The sequence below is a fragment of the Sus scrofa genome, chromosome 11 (genome assembly GCF_000003025.6).
Source record: "Sus scrofa isolate TJ Tabasco breed Duroc chromosome 11, Sscrofa11.1, whole genome shotgun sequence".
Classification (NCBI taxonomy): Eukaryota; Metazoa; Chordata; class Mammalia; order Artiodactyla; family Suidae; genus Sus; species Sus scrofa.
In genome coordinates this window covers 67,523,184-67,542,899 of record NC_010453.5, presented here as the reverse complement: position 1 = coordinate 67,542,899, position 19,716 = coordinate 67,523,184, and the positions used below count along the sequence as shown (strand labels likewise).

General features: G+C 54.0%; 1 protein-coding gene across 2 annotated transcripts in view; it reads left to right on the top strand.

The window, feature by feature from the left end:
• Positions 1-19,716, top strand: part of STK24 (serine/threonine kinase 24) — a 107,293-nt gene that overhangs the window by 22,743 nt on the left and 64,834 nt on the right. For both annotated transcript variants that reach the window (XM_013980632.2, XM_021065380.1), the window contains exon 2: positions 18,162-18,392. In XM_013980632.2, coding sequence (XP_013836086.1) covers positions 18,162-18,392 — 231 coding nt within the window. The remainder of the gene's footprint in view (positions 1-18,161; positions 18,393-19,716) is intronic.

The following is a 19,716-nucleotide window of genomic DNA, read 5'->3' as shown; positions in this document are numbered from 1 at the left end:
AGTGTCCCTCCTTCCAGGTTTGTTTTTTTGTGAATGTTTATAACCTGTCTCCCACTTATGCAAAACAAAAAAGGGAACCATTCTGTACATGTTCTGTTTTGTAGGGTGCCTTTTTCTTCTTAAATGTTGAGACGGGAGTTTCCGTTGTGGCTCAGCGGTAATGAACAGGACTCGTATCCATGAGGACTCGGGTTCAGTCCTGGGGTTAAGAATCGCTCAGTGGCTTAAGGATCTGCTGGTGTTGCCATGAGCTGTGTTGCAGGCCACAGATGAGGCTAGGATCTGGTGTGGCTGTGGCGTAGGCCGGCAGCTGTAGCTCCAATTCCACCTGGTCAGGAACCAGGTCCTAGGCCTTGCTGGGAGTGTGTTGATCATGGACCAGAATGTTCCGTGGGAGAGCTGAGGACCCCTGGTGAAGATCGCGTGGGAATGCAGGCCTTGGGATTCGTGACAGCTATTTTTGTGTGGGGGGCCTTTTTTTTTTTTTTGCTTCCCCCTTCTGGAGGGTGAAGGTTTCTAGACTCTGACCTCTGAATCAGAGCTGAGGTACTCTGCTCAAATAGTTGTGTGAGCATCAGTTAAATATGTACATACTTGGCCTGATCCAGCTGTCCAGCCGGGAGCGCATCTGTTGCATTATTCATTTGGTTTGCCCTTGCAGGGCGTAGATCTCTTTTGGGGGGATCCGAGAGCTCCGTAGGGTCCCTGTGCGGGGGGCGGGGGGGGGAAGGGGGGGGCTTTCAGCGGCTGTCCTTCTGTGCAGCCAGAGATCGGCTCGGAGCCGCCTCCCCTCCCTCCTGCTTTTGGTGGGTTCAGCCCCGTGGCGGGGGCTGGAGGCTCTGAGGTTTCGTTCTGTTACCGCCACTGCAGACTGTTCTTGTCAGGCCGAGTGTGAAGGATTCTAGCTCGGGAAATGAGTGTTCCGACCTGGGGATGGAGAAGTACCGGCAAAGGCGAGGAAGGCAGACGCTCTGGTCCCCCTTCCCAGGCGTCCGCGTGGCTCCCCCCAAGTGTCCCCGAGTGTCCTCCCTCCATGGCGGGGGGATTTGGTAGAGGAAGGTGCAGGGAAGCTAGGAGCCGGGGAGCCTGCGCCTTTGTTCCTCTGGGCCAGGGGACGTGCCACGTGTGTGTCTTGACTCCTGTCTGTTTGTCTTGGCTCTACGAGGCCAGCTGTTTGATGGTGCTCTGGAAACATGCGGTGTAGATGGCCGTGGGATTCCCGCGTTACCAGTTGAGTGGACCCCGAACCTGGAAGGCGGGCCCCGGTTTTGTTGCCGTCAGTAGAATGCAGGGCTGGGAGGAAGTTGGAACCAACCTACAGGTAAGAGTGGGTTTGTTTTTTGGTGTTTGTTTTGTTTTTCGGACTGTGCAAGAGATGAGTGTATTGCTTTCGCCAGTCCTTCGCCCTTTACCTGACTGTGGAGAGACTTGGCCGGAACGGTCCTTACTCAGCTGGATTCACTCAGGTTTGCACACCTTCTAGAAGGCTGCCGTGGCGGTCAGCCCTGGGGTGGGTGGACTGAGGTGCTGGAAGATAGCCAACTCGATAGAGCTGCTTACCACGTCCAGAAAGTGATGCAGTCCAGGTAAGATCTTCATCTAGGATAAGAAATAAATAGTTTTAAGCAGGTTCTGATGGAAGGAAATTAAATAAATCACTGAATCTTCCTTTCCTCCGAGATCAGGAAACCACAGCACAAAGGTTATTGCCCAAGATCCTTACGCAAGTAAGTGTGTGGTAGGGACGGGCGTGTTCAGAAGGCCACACCCTTGACCGTGACAGTTCACACCTCTGCTGCTGGGAAGCGCGCTGTGTTTGCAGATCTAAACAATGGTTGCTGAAATCTGGGCTGATATCCCGGATTAAGTCAGACACGGCCCATGAAGTCTAGGCAGTGTGGAATGTGGCAGGCAGTACATTGGTACGCGCTCCTGCGTGGTTTTTGCTCCAGTACTAGTTGAGAAACTATCATCCTGCACTTCAAAGCAAGATTGATAGAGTTTTTCCTTAGTGGCTGTGATCTCTTGAAACTCCGGCCTGTCGGGTGCTGCTCAGCCAGTAGACGGAATGAAAATGGTGCAGGACCCAAGCGAATCGTTTCCTTCGCCTGGTCCGCTTATTAAGTTGGCTGTTTCTTACTAGTCAAAAATAACAGCTCTTTCCTGAAAGACCGAAAGCATTTCTTTTAGATGATCATTTTCCTGAAGCCAATCTGATACTTAGACAATGCTCCTTCTGTCCACAGCCCCACAGTTTTTGTAACATTGCCAGACAAAAAGCATTTTTCTTTTTAATTGTGAACATAGACAAACACTGCACTTTGTAGGTAGTTGGTCAGGATCCGTCTTGAAGTGTCGGGGTCCTGTTTCGATCAGCTTGAAGTTCCATGGACACTTTGGCTCTGTGGCCTTAAACCAGCCCTTCTGTTTGGGTGCTGGATAGGGTGCAGGACTGGACAGGGTGCAGGACTGGACAGGCAAGTGACATTTGGGTAAATCGTGAAGCCTTGGAAGATGGTGAAACTTTTTTTTTTTTTTAAAGAGTTTTTCTTTTTTTTTTTTTTTGTCTTTTGTCTTTTGTTGTTGTTGTTGTTGCTATTTCTTGGGCCGCTCCCGCGGCATATGGAGGTTCCCAGGCTAGGGGTTGAATCGGAGCTGTAGCCACCGGCCTACGCCAGAGCCACAGCAACGCGGGATCCGAGCCGCGTCTGCAACCTACACCACAGCTCACGGCAACGCCGGATCGTTAACCCACTGAGCAAGGGCAGGGACCGAACCCGCAACCTCATGGTTCCTAGTTGGATTCGTTAACCACTGCGCCACGACGGGAACTCCTGAAACTTTGCTTTACTTTTCGAAAAGTCCTTCCATCCCTGAACATGGGGCACTCACTGCCTGCTGGGTATCGGGTGGAATGAGCGGCGTGTCGTCCTGGCTTTCACATGCCCCGAGGCTGTGGTGGTGGGGGGTGTGTGCAGGTGAGTGAATGTGTCATGGTGACTGCCCTCCTTTCAGGTGTGCAGGTCAGTAGGTTTTAGTAACGTCAGCGGGTGGTGCAGTCATCGCCGTAAATGAGTGAAGGATGTTCTTGTCCCCAGTGGGTCCCTCGTTCTTGTTTACAGTTATCCTCTGTTCCCGCCTCAGCCCCTCAAAACCCCTAATCGGTTACTTTTTCGTCTCCATCACTTTGCCTTTTCTGGGTATCTGACATTTGTGAAGTGGCACAGCGTGTGGTCCCTTGTGCGTGGCTTCTTTGCGCCCGCATGCGTGTTTGTGAGGTTCTTGACATGTGCGTGAGTAGTTCGTGCCGGCTTATTGCTGAATTGTACCCAATGTAAGGACGCGCCACGTTTCTCGGTGCATTCGTGCGTTGATGGGCGTGGAGGTTGTTTCCAGCATTTGGCTGTTATGAATAATGCTGCTGCGAATATTTGCGCATGTGTCTTTGAGTCGACGTACGTTTTCAGTTCTCTTGGGAGTGCAATTGCTGGGTCATAGGGTGGCTAATTTTCTTTTTAATTGGCCACACCTGTAGCATAGGGATGTTCCCTGGTCAGGGATGGAACCTGCGTCTCTGCAGTGATTCTTAACCCACTCCTCCTCAGCGGGAACCCATATGCTTAATTTTTTGAGACCTTGCCAAACTGCTTGCTGAAGCGGCTGCACCATTTCCCATCCCTTCAGCCACTTAATGCAGGAGGGGAGGACATACTGTGGTGTTCAGAGCCTTGCTGGGCTTCCAGAACGAGAGGGCTCTATTACATCAGTATGGCAAAGTGGAGAAGAGCAGTCTAATGACAAAAAAGTTGTGATACATGATTTACTCTTTTGGAGGCGTTTTAGCGTTGGAGCCAGCTTACCGCACCCACGCAGGAGGTGTGCGCTTCAGGGCAGCGTGATTGGAGGGATGAGGATGCAGACGGGAAACTGAGTACAAAGCGGGCAGCAGGCTGAGAGAGTAGAAACCACTTGTCCTTTCTCTTTGCTGTTGGTGGGGTAACTGTTTAAGTTTTGGTTCTTAACCCTTTTCTTCCAATCGTCCCCCCAAACCCCAGCCCTGGACTCCCGTGGCTTCTCATTTGGTTTCCTTTATGGTATCTTCCAGAAATCGTGACAGATTTTGAGAGAGCAGAACAAAGCAATATCTTTGCTGTGGTTTTCTCACTAATGATGACATTCTTTCACCTCAGTTTGGGTCTAATTAAAGAGTGAGGAAGGAAGAAGGGATGCCAGGGGCTGTGTGGGGAAGAGGTAATGAGCCTGGGAGGTTAAGTGGCAGGTGGGAAACTGCGGGAAACTCTCTCCAGGCTGATGGTTCCAGCACAAGGAGTGTTCCTTGGGGGGGGGGGTGAGTGAGGGGGAGGGAGAGGGAAAGGGAGAGGCTTCGGCTAAGAGGAGGGAAAAAAGATCCCCCGAGGGGAAGATAATGAGACTGGAAAGGTAAGAGGAGCTGACAACTCCCCCTGAGCTGAAGGTCCGCTGCAGGTGCAGCTAAGCTGCTGCTGAGGAAGGGATTAGCAGCGACCCGAAAGCCCAGTGATGGCCCGGGTGGTAACACCTTTCTCTTTGCCAAAACCTGAAGTCCGCTGTGATCCTCAGGAAGGAGGGTCTGGAGGTGATGCGAAGTTGCTGGTTCCCTGTGACGTTGATGAGGGGCACAGAGCGGAGGTGTCTGTGTGGCGGCGGAAGCCGGGATGAAGGTTGGATGCAGGTACAGCATCGGCGGACGGTGAACTTGAGCTGCACCCCAAACTGAGTGGTGGAGGAACGGTTGTGAGGTCTACAGCCAGGCCCCTGGTCCTTCCCCTGGAGTAACTCATTTCTCCCTCCCCCAGCCTGACCTAGATGCCCCCCCCCCGCCCCCTTCAACAGAGAGAAACTGAGTAACTTGCTCAGGGTCCGAGCCGCCTCAGGTGGCAGAGGGTGCCCCAGCCTGACGTGTGTGCTTTTGGACGAGAGTGTGTGAAGGCCCCTAGGCTTCGCCCTTCCTGGCAGCCGCCTGGGGACCTGCCCGAGGACGACCGTCCACAGCTCTGCCTGTGAAAGTGTCCCAGTGTCCAGAGCTGGGGCTGAGGGGTCTGGGTGTGGCCGGTGGAAAGAACGTGGCTTCTGAGCTGGGTCCCTGGGTCCTGAGCCCTGAACCTCCGCCACCTCACCTGTACAGGCAGCCTCTTCAGAGGGTCCCCGGCCAGGAGGTGCTGGGCGCTGTCCCTCCCGCCCCCCGGGAGTGAGGCTGGGGAGGGGTTCTTGGTTCTGCACAGTGGGGGGGGGGGTGTGGAAGCTTCCTGAGCCGCCTCAAGGCTCCTGTGCCTGCGCGGGGCGCTGGCACGGGGCTCCCTCCGTGGGACCAGGCCAGGGCGTTGCTGGGTTGGCCCGCGATGCACAGTGGTGGCCGCCTTAATGGTCTAGCCTGAGGTGAGCAAACTCCAGCTTCACTTAGGAGCTGAGAATGGGCTTTTATGTTTTCAAGTGGTTGTTGAAAAAGAGACGAATATGCACCCAGAGCCCGAGATGGGCCTGTCTCTGCCCCCCCTGAAGACTTGCTCCCCCAGAGTCCACAGCACAGGTGACTGGGTGGCAGCCGTCTCGCGGGACATGGGGCCACAGGACTTCTGTGGAAGGGGAGATGGGCTGACACTCAGCACACCTCTCGCCCTCTCTTGCCGCCCCTCTTTGGGATAATCCAACTCTGTGACCCCCGCCCCCAGGCAGGAGGCCAGCCTTCTGTTTGTGGCCAGTCACCCTTGCCCATGACCTTAGCTTCTCTATTCCAGCCACTTTGCTCTGATGCCTCTGAAAGCTAAAGGGTTTTCAGGTAAAGGAAGTGTGATTGTTGATTGAAATATACTCACGCCCAGATGTCTTTGGTCTCATGGTGAGAACGGTCGCATCTCCCGGGGCCTCGTGGTTGTCACTGCAGGCTTTTGTAAGATGTGCGCAGAAGGCGAGGTCACTGCACAGAATGGGAGGTGGCGTCCCTTGGGCTGCTTGCAGGATGCCTACCGATGACCCAAGAGAGACCCTGCCAGCTCGCTTCCTCTCCGCTCAGGTCTCCTGCCAGGCCAGCAGCTGACCCACACTTTCCAGACTAGAGCCACGATGCACAGGCCGATTGGGGCTTGACCCCACTCACTGGCTGTGGGAGTCCTTGTTAAGTGACCTGCCCTCTGCACCCCGGGTTTCTCGGCTGCGTCACAAGGATCGTGGTCCTTTTCTCCTGGGCGAGTGGGGGGCTCTGCAAAGGCGTGTGCGTGAAAACCGCTCGGCACCAGGCTTTGCGTGGCGGGGCTCTTGGAACTGGGAGCTGCTCTTGTTTGTGCCTCTGAGTGCAGGGTGGGTAGGGTTCCACGGCTGCCCTGCTACTTGTGCTTTGATTTTCGTAAAGGAGATGCCGGGATTCACTTCTCAATGCGCCATGTGTAATTTCTGCGGAATGCACTGCGTCTGCTTCATTAAGTGCTCGCCCTGCAAAAGCAGCTTGATTTCGGCCTTTGCCTGGACACCTGGGCCTGCTCGTCCCCTCACAGAAGCCCCAGCCTTCCTCTTCAGCTGGAGCATTTCCCTGAAGGAAAGTACCACACCCCCTGGAGGAGCCTGGGCGGGGATCACCAGTGTCTGCGTGGGGACCCCAGGGTGCTGCAGCTCAGCCGGCCAGGGCTTTGTAACCCAGCTTGGTGACCCCGGATGAGTTGCAGCCCCAGGTCCTTGGCTCCCTCCATCGTCAGGCCTCTCGGTCCGGGGGTGTGAGTGAAGCGAGCCAGCAGCGTCCTGCATGGTGCTGCGAGCATTTGGCACGGGCCCGGGCAGTGGGCGGAAGAGTAGCCAGAGCCTCTGGCTTTTGTTGAATCTGCTCTGAGAAGGAGCTTGACCCCTGAGAGCGAGGGCGCGCGGCCTCTCCACGGGGGCCTTCCAGCCTGGCCCCTCGTTCCATGCCCAGGGCCCCTCGGTGCCCTGCCTGTGCCCCATCCTGGGCTGATCGTGCTTTCCTGGGGTTGGGGAGGGGGGGTGGCTTCTCCCTGACCTCTGACCTCACAAAGCCCCAGACATGGTTTTGTAAGGGATGAGCCGGTGGGGGCCGGAGGTGTTTATTAGATCCCCAGGCGGGAGCAGTAGATTCACCTGGGGGGTTTTCGGGCCCGTCTCCCTCATTTCTAATGTTTTTCTAAAGATGGTATTTTCTTACTGGCTAGAGCAGTTTCTAAACACCCATATAAAAATGAATAGAATGCTGCTACGAGGAGTCTCTCAAAATTAAGGACAGGAGTTGCAGGAGAATGTCTAGTACTCTGGATATGTAGGTTTAGACACACTCATAATTTAACACCTCTTTGCCTCCATTCTTTGTTAAAATTGTCGACTGTTCAATTCAGGTGGATTGAAACAAGTGTATACGGGGTGGGGGTGGAGGGGGGGATGTGATTATTGAGCGAGACCGTGGGGCATTTGTGAGGTGCCTGTGACGTGCCTTAGACGGACACTGAGCTGTGACATGCACAGGCCCAGGGGCTTGTGCTGTAGTGACAGTTTGATGTGACCTGCAGAAAAGCTCGCTTCTGTGTATGTTAGGCCTCACACTTCAAAGTGACCTCTCATCAGTTTGCTAGGACTGAGGCTTTTCTTCTAAAGAATATTTGAGGATTGGACAAATCTGTCAATTCTTTGAACGCATGGGAGCCACCTGCTATTTAAAGAGCTTTTTTTTGGTAAATAAAGATTTTTGTTTCGGAGACCTTAAATCAGCCAGCTAGTTCAAGCAGAACCCTTGAGGCTGGAGGTGGCCAGAGGGGAGGGTTGGAGAGGCCAAGACAGAAAGGGAGGTGCTTTGCTGGGGTCCCCCCCCCCAGGTGGATGTGGCAGGTGAGCTCTCCAGGTGAGCCCCACTTCTCTCGGTCTTGGTAGCACACAGGAATCTTCCGGGGTTTTAAATTATTCTGGAACTGAGAGTGGGCTTTGCTGGTCTGGGTGGGGCTGGGCCAGGTGCTTCTGGCCGGCGTTCAGCCTGTGCTGGGCAGCGCTGACCTCGCCCTGGGAAGCTGCCCGTGTGCCCGGTGGGGAGTCAGAACGAGGAACTCGGAGTTTCTTGGTTCTGTTCATGTCCAGCTGTGTCTGGGGCTGGCTGCTGGGGTCACGGCACTGTGACGTTGCTGTGGTGGCACACGTGTGCGAGGGGCTTCCCAGGTCGGCGAGGAGCCTGGGGTGTGCGCTGAAGTTTCTCTGTGCCTCCACTCCGCTCCCAGAGCTGAATGGGTTTTGGATGTTGCAGAGGTTTCTGGTTAGAGGATTTCTGGGAAGATCCCCATAAAAGCGTATTTGGCTTTTTTTGGGGGTGGGGGGGAGTGTCCTTTTTTGGTTTGTTTATAAACTGCATTGGCCGTGTGTGTGTGTATCTATGTGTTCCCGCATGTATTTTATAAAAAAGGCAGCTTGATTTTCACATGGGGGAGGGGTGGGAAGGACTGATCAAGAGTGAGCTTTAAACTCGTTAGAAGGAGAGAAAAACCTTTCCAGGTTACCAGGCTCAATGAGACGAATTGCCCAATGTAACTCCGAGTGCAGAATGCCCTTCAAGATGTAATGGTTACACTGATGAGACAGATTTTCAGGGAGTTTTATTTGCTTCTAATTAGCTTAACCATAGCTTATTTATGGGACAAATAATTGTATTAAAAATAGGAACATAAAGTGAAGCCATACTTTAAAATGGCAGTCTCGTTTGGGACCATGTCGCGTTGTGTTATACACAGTTTGTTCTTTGTAAGGGTCTCGTTGTAGTGATTTCTAAATGTTGCTAAAACCAGTTGCTGTTGTAAGGACAACCTGCTTGGTCTTGGATGAGCTGCTCAGATTCCATGCCGGTGTCGAGGGAACACAGCCCCACCTGCTCTCTGCAAGAGGCTTTGCAGTGCACGTGGCTCCCCCTTCTCTTACTTGGGCTAATTTGATCCTCTGACAAACCTGTGGGGTGAACAAAACTGCATGAGACATCCCCGGTCCATTATAGTGAGACACCAGGACTTGCTCCAGGTCATATCATACAGCAAAGCGATGCAGCAGGAGGAAAACCCAGGCCCTGTTTTAGTGCGCTTCCTGTTGTGTTTTGCTGTCAGAGCTCGGGAGGCGGTGAGCAACCTGCTCCCCCTTTGGAATCAGCTGGCCCTGAGTTCCATCTCGGGGTCTGTCACCTGTGGTGAGTTGAGGCCTCCTGGGTGGGGGGAGGGGAACACAGAAATGGCAGGCGTTTCCTTAGGGCTTCGCGCCTCGGCCTCACCCCATGGGGCCCAAGTCCAAGACCACAGAGCTCTCGGCTTCCGACTGTACCTAATTTGGGCCCCGGGGGAGGCCCAGATTCTGGCATTTAGGGGTGTCGGGAAGCAGCTGCCTTATGCACTCGAATCTGGTGCAGATTGTTTTGCAAGATGCTCTCAGGTTCAGATTTCTGCTTGGAAATGGTGAACAGGCTTCCCCTTTGACAGACTGTCTATAAAGACACGTGTTTCTGCCGGGGAAGCACGTGGCCCTCTTGACGAGCTCGCGAGCTCTGCTATGTCCCCCAGGCCCGTGCCTTTTGCATCTTGCCTCCTTGGCCATAATTCTCCCTGGGCCTGGGCCTGCTTTCCTTTTCCATTTAAAAGCTCTTCTGCGCATCTGGCTTGAGTACCTCCTCCTGAGGCCGCCTAGGGAGGAGCGCCGTCTTTGCTTCTCTATTTTAAGGGATTTAAGAACGGAGGTTTATGGAAGGCTTGGAAGGGTCTCCTGGGCATGGTTTTTTGTGTATTTATAGCTCTGAGCATCATTTGCTAGCCCTGAGAGGGAGGGCTCGTTGCAGCAGTGGCCTGGCGCCCTCTCCAAGCTCCACATTGGATCACCCCCTGGGCAGGTGGTTCACTAACCTGCGCCACGTGTGGCCGCTGCCCCTTAGGAGTTTCACAGATGTTTTCTTCTCTTTCTGAGGATGCTCAGGGGCCTCCTAGGATTCTCCCTGTCCCCTTCCTAACGAGAAAAGGCCTCGTTATTTTAGCTGGCATTAGGATAGGGCCGTGGAGGGCCTGCTGCTTTGAGTCCGGTGGTCTGGCTTTTACTTCTGGTTCTAGTTTGCATGAGAGGCTTCTAAAAAACTACCGAGTCGTGACCAAGTATTGTCAGAATAGCTCAGTATTAAGTGCTCAGAACACACACAATGACAGAAGTGGCTTCTGTTTACCACGTACTTAAAAACTGTTTAGCAGATACCATACAAGGAGCTATCCTTATGTTCTGATTTTGTCCTTTCGGCTTCTTGAGCAGTAAGTAGCTGTACCTCATTTTACAGATAGGGAAACAGGCCGGGTGGTTCAGTGACTTGCTGGTAATTTGGTAGAGCTGACATCCAACTTGGGTTGTTCAGACTTTGAGTGCCTAGGGCCGCCTGGAAACCTCCGTTCTGGCGTGTAATTTTAAGTGTTGAGAAGGACAGTATTGAATCTGTCTCTCGGAGAGATTCTTTGGGGAGGGGCAGATATCGCGTCTTTTCTCCCGGGCCTTGCAGAGCTGTTGCTCCAGTGATACTTTGCCGAATCAGAGCAAAGCATCTGTTCAGTGCGCACATGGGAGAGGCCGGGCTTGCATTTGCCTCCTCTCCTCCATGCTATGCTCTGAACTTTGGCTGGGTTTTTGGTTTTGATTATTTGCTTCCAGGAGGCTTGGGTATTACCTGCAGGAATCATGGTGCTTTCTGGGTTAGGTTGGCAAGATTATAAAATACATTAAGTGGTAGATGACAATCTCCAGGGTGAAAATCATGTGTAAAACGTTGTTCATATAGTTTTCAACCCGTGCCATTAAAAAAACGTGCTCTCTGGGGGCGAGGAGCCCAGGAGCCCTGCTGCGTTTGCTCAGGGAGTCATCAGGTCTGAGTGGGTTTGACGCGGGAACCTTTCGCCTGCACACGGAAGGGACGGCGGCCTCCTTGGGGGCAGAGAGAGAAGGTGTAGAAGGGACACACAGTTTGAGGGGGAAGCTGTGCCCGGGTGATGACCTCTGCCGCGGCGACATGGGGTCTCCTGCCCTGCGCCCCCCTCACCGCCCCGCTCGCCCCCCAGCCACGCGTTGTCCCATCTCCAGCCTCTAATAACGTCACTTGGGAATTGTCTGCAGATGGAGTCACGCCGTATGTGACCCGTTGACAGTGCTAAGGAGTTGGGCAGCGGGGGGAGCGGCAGGAAGGGGGCTTGGGAGGGGTCGGGGCCTGAGTGTGTGCCTCTCAGAGCAGGAAGCCACGCTCGGCCGGGGGAGCCGGGGGAGCGCGCAGCGAGGTCAGCGTTGGGGAGCTGGCTGGGGAGGGTGGCAGCGAGGCAGGGGCACGCGCAGAGGCCGTTTCGGGGTTGGGTAGGAAAGGAACTGGGGTGCAGGGGGTTCCAGCTCCGGAAATGGTCCACAGGAACCTATCAGCAGTGGAACTCTGGGTGGGAGAGTTGGGCTGTTGCGCCAGGACGAGGTCGTGCTGAGCTGCTGGCAGACACCTGCTGGTGGCAGGTGCGCCCAGCTGGCCCCTGGCTCCCACTGTGTGCCCCTGGCTGCCAGACTAGTGGAGGAGGGCTTCTGAGGCTGAGTTCAGCCCTGCGAGAAGAGTTCTGTGACTCATTTTTTTAAATGACTTTTATTTTTTTTCCATTATCGCTGGTTTACAGTGTTCTGTCAGTTTTCTCCTGTACAGCAAGGTGACCCAGTCACACATATGTATATACATTCTTTTTTCTCACATTCTCATGCTCCATTATAAGTGACTAGATATAGTTCCCAGGGCTACACAGCAGGAGCTCATTGCTAATCCACTCCAAAGGCAATAGTCTGCATCTATTAACCCCCAGCTCCCCATCCATCCCACTCCCTCCCCCTCTCCCTCTGCCACCACAAGTCTGTTCTCCAAGTCCATAATTTTCTGTAGAAAGGTTCACTTGTGCCGTATATTAGATTCCAGATATAAGTAATATCATATGGTATTTGTCTTTCTCTTTCTGACTGACTTCACTCAGGATGAGTCTTTAGTTCCATCCATGTTGCTGCAAATGGCACTATGTTCTTTTTTAGGGCCGAGTAGTATTCCATTGTGTATATATGAACCACATCTTCTTAATCCATTCATCTGTTGATGGACATTTAGGTTGTTTCTGTGTCTTGGCTATTGTGAATAGTACTGCAGCGAACATTGAGGTGTGTGTGTCTTTTTCAAGGAGAGTTTTGTCGGATTTATGCCCAAGAGAGTTCTGTGACTTGTAAGGGCTGCTTGTCAACTTCAGAAGCAGGGAGGGAGCACGCCTGGTCCGGGCCCAGCTGGACCCTGGTGCCCTCTGTTGCTGTGATGGGATGGGTGCCGGTCGTGGAACACACCACACCTAGATAACAGGGCTTTTTCCTTTCTTGGAGCTTGGCTTCAGCCCGGAGTGGTGCCGTGTGTGCCACTATGCAAGTGGTGCGTCTGAAGCTGAGGGACTTTGAAAGTTGATTAGTGATGCCAGATGCAGTTTTCATTGCCAGAAGTGATGAAAAGCACACTGTAATAGCTGTTCAGGCTTCAAAATATAGGACACTTAAGTCATCATAGACGTGTTGTAATGAAGCCTCTCGAGGGATCATGAAGGAGTTGGATGGATGGTTGTAGACGCCTGCCCAGGGGGGCAGCTCTGGGCCCCCTCAGGCGTTCAGGCGTGGCGGGGGGAGCAGGGCACCCTGCCCTGGGGTTTCCTCTTCAGAGGAACAGAAGCCTGAAGGTGTGGGGGCCCCTCGCCATGCCGTATGGCAGTGTGATGGCTGCTTGAGCCATGCCCATGCTTGTTTGCTGCCCGTTTTAGGAGATGCCAGGCTTTGGGGCAGATGCCAGGCTTTGGGGCTGGTGGTTGCCCATGCTGCTATATCAGCGTGAGAAGCGCCTATGGATGATGCGGGACCTCCTGGGCACAGTCCCTTGGCTCTTTGGCTCATCCCCCGATCCCTGACCAGGGAAGGGGTTCCTGGGCTTGTTGGCAAGAGGGCTGGGGTGCCTTTTCAGAGCCCAGACATGTGTCTGGGCCCCCTGACCTGGGGGAAAGGAAGTGTGTCTTTACCTGATTTTGGTCAGTTTTCAAGGATCCTGACCTTAGGATGATGAAGTACAACAAATGCCCTGATTTTACCAAATCGTGAAATTAAAATTAGACAAGGTGAGAGTGTGTAGAAAGGCCCAGAATTTCGCTGACTATAATTTAAAGTCACAGACGGCCTGGTGATGTCATGATGAAAAGGATGATGCAAAAGACCCAAAAATGAAGCCACAAGAAGTAGGAAGACCAAGTGTCATTTCCTGAAAGGTTTCGCTTAACCCCGAGGCCCCCCTAAGAGGGAAGGTGGGGTGTTTCTTGACACAGGTGGTGGGGGGGGTTGGAGGGACCTGGAGAGGTGAGTGTAGACATCGGTGGCGGGGGGCCTTCTTTTACAGATGCCCCCCCGGACCTGTCACATCCCGTGGTTGGTCGGTGCGTTAATCCAGAGAGATGCTATTTCTGTTATTTCTCTCTCTCCAGCCCCTGTCCGAGAGGAGGAAACTCAGTACAGATGTTGAGTAGCTCCGTGGGCCACCTCCTGCACACCTGCTCCGTGCCTGAGGGCGGTGGTCTCCCAGCTCTGCTGGGAATGCGCATCTCAGTGATGCTCTTTAGGGACCAGTCGGGTCCTGAGGAGTGGGATGTGCCCGCAGCACCCCAACCCCGCCCCATCCCCAGCCTCATGGCTCTGGGATGGGTGGGGCGGGATGGGGTCCTGGCTTTCCCCTGCAGGGCGAAGGCTGAGCCTCTGTGTCATGGGAGTCTTTCAGGCGCGTGGGGTGGGTGGGGTGAGGAGCCAGCAGGCCTTTCCAATCTGGGATGGTGCCCAGTGCTTGGTGCAGCCTAAACCTTTCTGCCGGACGGCCCCCTTTCTACCAGGGAGATGTGCTTTCCGCAGAACAGACTCTGGCAGCAGAACCTTGGAATTCCTTGTTGGACCAGGTCACCTCTGGCATGGTTTCCGTACCGCCTGCGGTGCGTAGCAGTGAGCTTATGTGAGAGTTGCCAAAGAGGGGGACCCCGCTTGTTTAGGGCCCTGCTGTCCCCATCTTGGCAGATGGCTCCCTTCTTGCCAGGGGTGGGTTTTAGCCTGCCTGACAGCTGGTAATACCATGGCAAAGCACGGAATGCGACACCGCACTTGAGCAGCTGTGGGACAGAAAACCCAGTAACTTCACAGGTGTGGCTGCCTGGGCAGGAACGGGGGGCTTGGAGAGGATGGTGAGAGCAGTAGCGCAGCAGCTGTTTTCTGGGCTGTTTTGGACCCAGCAAAAGGGAAGCGGGGCAGTTTATTGAAAGGAAACCCCCTCCAGAGGATAGAACAGCTGCGCGTGGCCTCCTCAGGAATGGACGCTCCTCCGATGGTGAGCTGTGATTTGCCTGTTGGGTGGCACATCACCCCAGAACTTCGTGCCTAAAGCACTAATGGTTATTTCTCACAACTCCTCGGGTTGACCTGCGTTTTTTCTGCTTGGCTCATTCATTTCCTGGGGTCAGTGGCAGGGCCCGGGCTCGGCAGGGGCAGCTAGGATGCTGGCGACCCCCTCTGGGTCTGCACTTGGCCTGGGGGTGGCTGGGGCCCCGGCCTCTTCTCCACGTGGCCCCTCCTGCAGGCCTGTCCAGGCCTTCTTGTGTTGGCGGAGGTGAAAGCTGCAGGGCCTCAGGCTTAACTTTGTTAATAGCACAGCTTCCCAGGAGCTCCCAGGGCTGGCCCACAGCCACAGGGCCTGGGGCAGGGGGATGGATTATTTATTGGAGGTGTTACTGTAACGATCCGGGGGCTTGCCTTCTGGCCCCAAGGATTCCTGCCCCATTTCCCCCCACCCCACCCCGGGCACAGCATCCACCTTAACTCTGACCCTCCCTGTCCCAGATCAGGGCTGCCTGTGCACGGGCAGCTCCTTGGGGGTGGAAGGCTTCTCTTGACTCAGAGAGCCGTGAACTAAAAAGAGCCCCCCCCCCCCCGCCCTAGACCCCATGGGAGACAGAAGCACGGTAGCCGAGGTAGATGGCCAAGTTCAGAGAGGAGGCAGCAGGAGGTGTTTGGCAGTTAGCTGAGGTCCAGCTGTGCTGTCAGGCCTGTGGTCTAGTATCCATTTTTGTCATTGTCTGCTGGAGGTGACACACCAACCAAAGCCTGGTGGTTTCAATCAGTAGCTGCGGTGGGTGATGGGGCAGCTGGGCTGGCCTTTGCCGGCTGTGCCCTTGTGGCTGCCGCCTCTGTGCCAGGGTTCAGGCTGGGTGGTCTGGGCTGGCCTCCTGCACGTCCTGGGCCTCAGCTGGGGCCACGCAGTGGTTGTGATGGGCCTTCCCACCTGACTGCTCACTCTCAGCCTCCCCAGCCCTTTGGGGCTTCAGCTCAGAAGTCGTCGAGTCTTCTGAAAAACACTGACAAGCCCAGCTGAGGAATGGGGAGCAGAGCTGTGTCTTGTTGGGGTTGTGCCAAGGGGGTGTGGACACAGGGAGGCACAGCCATTGGCTGTTATTTTTGTAACCGTCTCCCACACTCTCATCTCCAGCATCGTAGGGGTTTGGCTGAATTCTTGTTGGCTTCATTTTTTATTAACTCAGGGCAAGGAACGCCACTGTTTTTCTTGGTAGGGGGCGGGGCTGCTCACGGAGGGGGTCAGGTCAGCTGAGCTAAAACAAACCCTGTTTTAGGGACGCATCCCCCTGTCAGGGCTGCCTTGCTTTTCCCCCCAGGTCTCCTAAGCAAGGTTCTCAAAGTGTGGTCCCCAGGCCAGCAGCACCCGCGTCCCCTGGATGCTTGGGTTCTTGGCCACACCAGATTCACCGGGGCAGAACCTTGGGGGCGGGGCCAGGCCACCTGGCGGCTCACTGGCCCTCCAGGGGATTCGGGTGCTGCAGGGGCGCAGGTGGCCCTTGGCGCCCCCCCCAACCCGCCCCCCAAGCTCCAGGTCTCCGGAACTGGCATGTTCTTCAGGTCAGTGGCAGGCTCTGGTTTTCCTACTGCTCAGGGGACACGTACTGAGCAGCAGGCGCGCGGGCGTGGAGGTGAGAGGTGCGGGGACGCCCTCAGCTTCCCTGGGGCGAGGGAGGCGGCGCCGCGAGGATGCAGTGCTGCCTTGCCATGTCTGCACCATAGGAAGTACCCTGCAAGCGATTGATCCTGGGAGGTAAAACCCAAAATGCAGGGCTGGAGCCAGCAGTTTGAAAGTTACCCTAGGAGTTCCCGTCATGGGGCAGCGGAAACGAATCCGACTAGGAATCATGAGGTGGCGGGTTCGATCCCAGGCCTTGCTCAGTGGGTTGAGAATCTGGCATTGCTGTGGCTGTGGTGAAGGTTGGCAGCTGTAGGTCTGATTTGATCCCTAGCCTGGGCACCTCCATATGCCATGGGTGTGGCCCTAAAAGGCAAAAAAAAAAGTTACCCTATGCAGGATAATTGAAAACTGTTTTCCCCTCAAAGGTGCCTATTCAGTGGGGGTCTTATAAAAATATGGGTCACACAGGCCCCCTCCCCCTTCATGCTGCTGAGGGTGTTTGGGGGTCTCTGAGTATCCCAGTGGTTCTGACCAGCCAGCTGTGGGGAACTTAGTCCCAAACCCCAGGGAGAAGGAGGAAAGAACAGGAGGCCAAGTCTGGAACCTCGGGGCTAATGCCTGTGATTACTGGCCGACTTGGGCAGCGTCTGTGTCTGAGGACTCTTCTGGAACCAGGGAGATGGGGGGGAATAGAGTTGTAGGCCTAGGGGACCAGGAGGCCTTGCGGGGGGAGTGGGTGGGAGGTCCTTGTTGGGTCCAATCTGCGATGCCATGGTGCCCGTTCGACGATGCCATGCACCAAGTCGGCTCTGCCAGAGCAGGAGCCAGACTCTGACTGTGGGGACGGGGAACTTGAGTTGGGGGTGGCCTGAGCCAGGTGGTGGTGGTTTTAAATGGGAGCCGCCTGAGCTTGTGGCCCAGGCAGGTGAGGGGCAGGCGGATGAAGCCGCATCCTGGAGGAAAGGAGGCAGTTCGGAGGCACAGCTTCTGGGACTGGCTTTGGGAAGAGGGGGCCGCTCTCACTCAGCCTGGAGGGGAGGAGGGGAGGGAAGCGAAGCGTGAGGGTGAGAGCTTGTGGCTGCTGCCCCTCGGTGCCCCAGGCTGCTTTTCTCCCCACTTGTGTTTGTGGGCTGGTGGGATCTGTGAGTTCTGGCCTCGCGTGTCGTCTCACATGGGCGTCTGGTGTCCGTCTGCGCCTGTGTCACCGGGTCCTGGGTCCCCACGAGCACTGTTTGCAGCTCCTCGGATTCACCTGGGGTGGCTGGTCACCCACAAAGCTTGTTGGACCTGGTGCCGCCTCATCGCCTTAGTTCTGTGGGCCCCCTTCCTGCGCCTGTCACCCGCTCCCCCCGGTCTCCACCTCCCCACATGGCCTGTTACAGAACAAGGTATACCTTCCTTCCCTGTTAGATGCTCTGGGTCGTTAACCTCTGTTTCAGCGTATACCCCCCCTAAATTAAGAAAATTGGGGGTGGGGGGCATGGGGAGAAAATAGAATTTTTGCTGACAAAGGTGGTTCCCAGTTAATCCATGTCTATTGCAACAGACATTTATTTACTTACTTGTTCAAAAGCTGGAGGCTCTCCCAGTTTTTATGGTCTAGCTGGGTATTGTTCTCTGCACACTCTAGTCTAATGTGCACACACAGGTGAGATTTAGAAATCTTTGTGACCTGAATGTGAAGGCCACTGGTCACCCCCAGCCTGATCTTTAAGTGAGGAAAACAGCTCAGTCCTTGAAAGACGATGGCCTGTACCTTATCAATAAGGACAAAGCAGGGGGTTTCCATTGTGGCTCAGTGGTTAACAAACCCGACTAGGATCCATGAGGATGTGGGTTCAGTCCCTGGCCTCGCTCAGTGGGTTAAGGATCCGGCGTTGCCGTGAGCTGTGGTGTGGGTCACAGACATGGCTCGGATCTGGTGTGGCTGTGGCTGTGGTGTAGGCTGGCAGCTGTAACTCCTATTTGACCCCTAGACTGGGAACCTCCATATGCCGCAGGTCCGGCCCTAAAAAAAGGCAAAAAAAAAAAAAGAGGGGGGGGCAAAGCCGTCCCAGCCCTGTGAGTTACTCGTTTCCCTTTTTTCCCTTCTCTCCTACAGAACCTAAAAGCGGATCCAGAGGAGCTTTTCACCAAACTGGAGAAAATCGGGAAGGGCTCTTTTGGTGAGGTGTTCAAAGGCATTGACAATCGGACTCAGAAAGTGGTCGCCATAAAAATCATTGACCTGGAAGAGGCAGAAGATGAGATAGAGGACATTCAGCAAGAAATCACCGTGCTGAGTCAGTGCGACAGTCCCTACGTAACCAAATATTATGGGTCCTATCTGAAGGTAAGGCTGAAAGATGCAAATGCGATTTTCTGTGATGCAGCAGCTGACTGAGGACTTGGGTAAATAGCCCAGCAGGCTTGCAGAGGAAGCAGAGACACCGCGGCCTTTGCAGTTGAAAGAACCTGGCTCTGATAGTGCTGTCATCTTAAATGTCACTGACAGAAATGTATTTTTGGGAAAAGTGTTTGATGTTGAAATTCCCTTTTAAACAAGAAAGTGTTTCTGAGTGAGCCTTTGTCATCAGAAACGCATTTCTTATTAAGTGACAACCATTTGTCACCTAATTTTAGCATGATTTAGGATAAAAACTGAGGCCAACCTAAGAATGTGAGTCTTTTGATATGTTCACTTATCAAATTTGTTTTAAGTTGGTGCTGTTTATTTAAAACTGCTGAGAATTGAGACTGTTGATTCATGAGCTAGTTTATCCACATCTGACTTGGAAGAACGCTAGGCAAGTACATAATTACAGTAGTAGTTAGAGTATGGCACTGCAAATTATCTGTGCACACAGTTCTTTAAGTGGGAAAAAGGATAGTGTTAAAAGTGGTTTCCCAGTCCTGCGTGACCCGCGTGGTGGGTCGTCACGCTCCATCCCTAAACAAGTTGACCCCCGCCCCTCTCGTTTCACGTTCCTGGACGTAGGCCCTTTTTCCTGCACTTGGAAAAACAGTATCTTCAGATGGGCTTTGGGGAGTCTTAAGCATTGGAGAAAAATTGCTGAAGTAATTCTTGTGGAAACGAAAATTTCACAGGTAGAACTTTTTCCCAGGGGAGGCAGCAGGAAGCTGGAGTGACGTAAGACAAGGCCTCCTTCTGGTTGGTTGACCCGGTGGAAGCCCTTAACCTTCTCTGAGTCCGAGGGATGGTACCGGCGTTGATTTTGTGGAAATGCAGTAAAGGCCCAAGTGGAAGGATGGAAGTTTTGAGAACCATTTGAGTTGCTGAAAGGAATATTTAAAGGAAGTGAACACTGGATGCTAAATCTATGTGTTTTGTTTGTTTGTTTTACTGTCTGAAGGGTGGAGTATGTCATAGGTCAAATGCAGCATTTGGAAATGGGACGAATAAGTTTCAGAGTCCGTTTTCCTGGACATGAATGTTGCTTGGCTTGGTGTATGGGCTTGAGGGTCTTGTTTTGTTTTGTTTTTAAACATCCTGGCTTCCTCACCTGTAAAATGGAAACTTAATGCCTTACACCTCATGGTGCGAGGATGAATGGAGTTGAGTGTGTGTGTGTGTGCGGTACCTGGTGTGCAGTGAGCAGAAGTGAGTGACTGTTAATCTCCTCCCGTACCGGATGGGTTTATTCCCGCCTCACGTG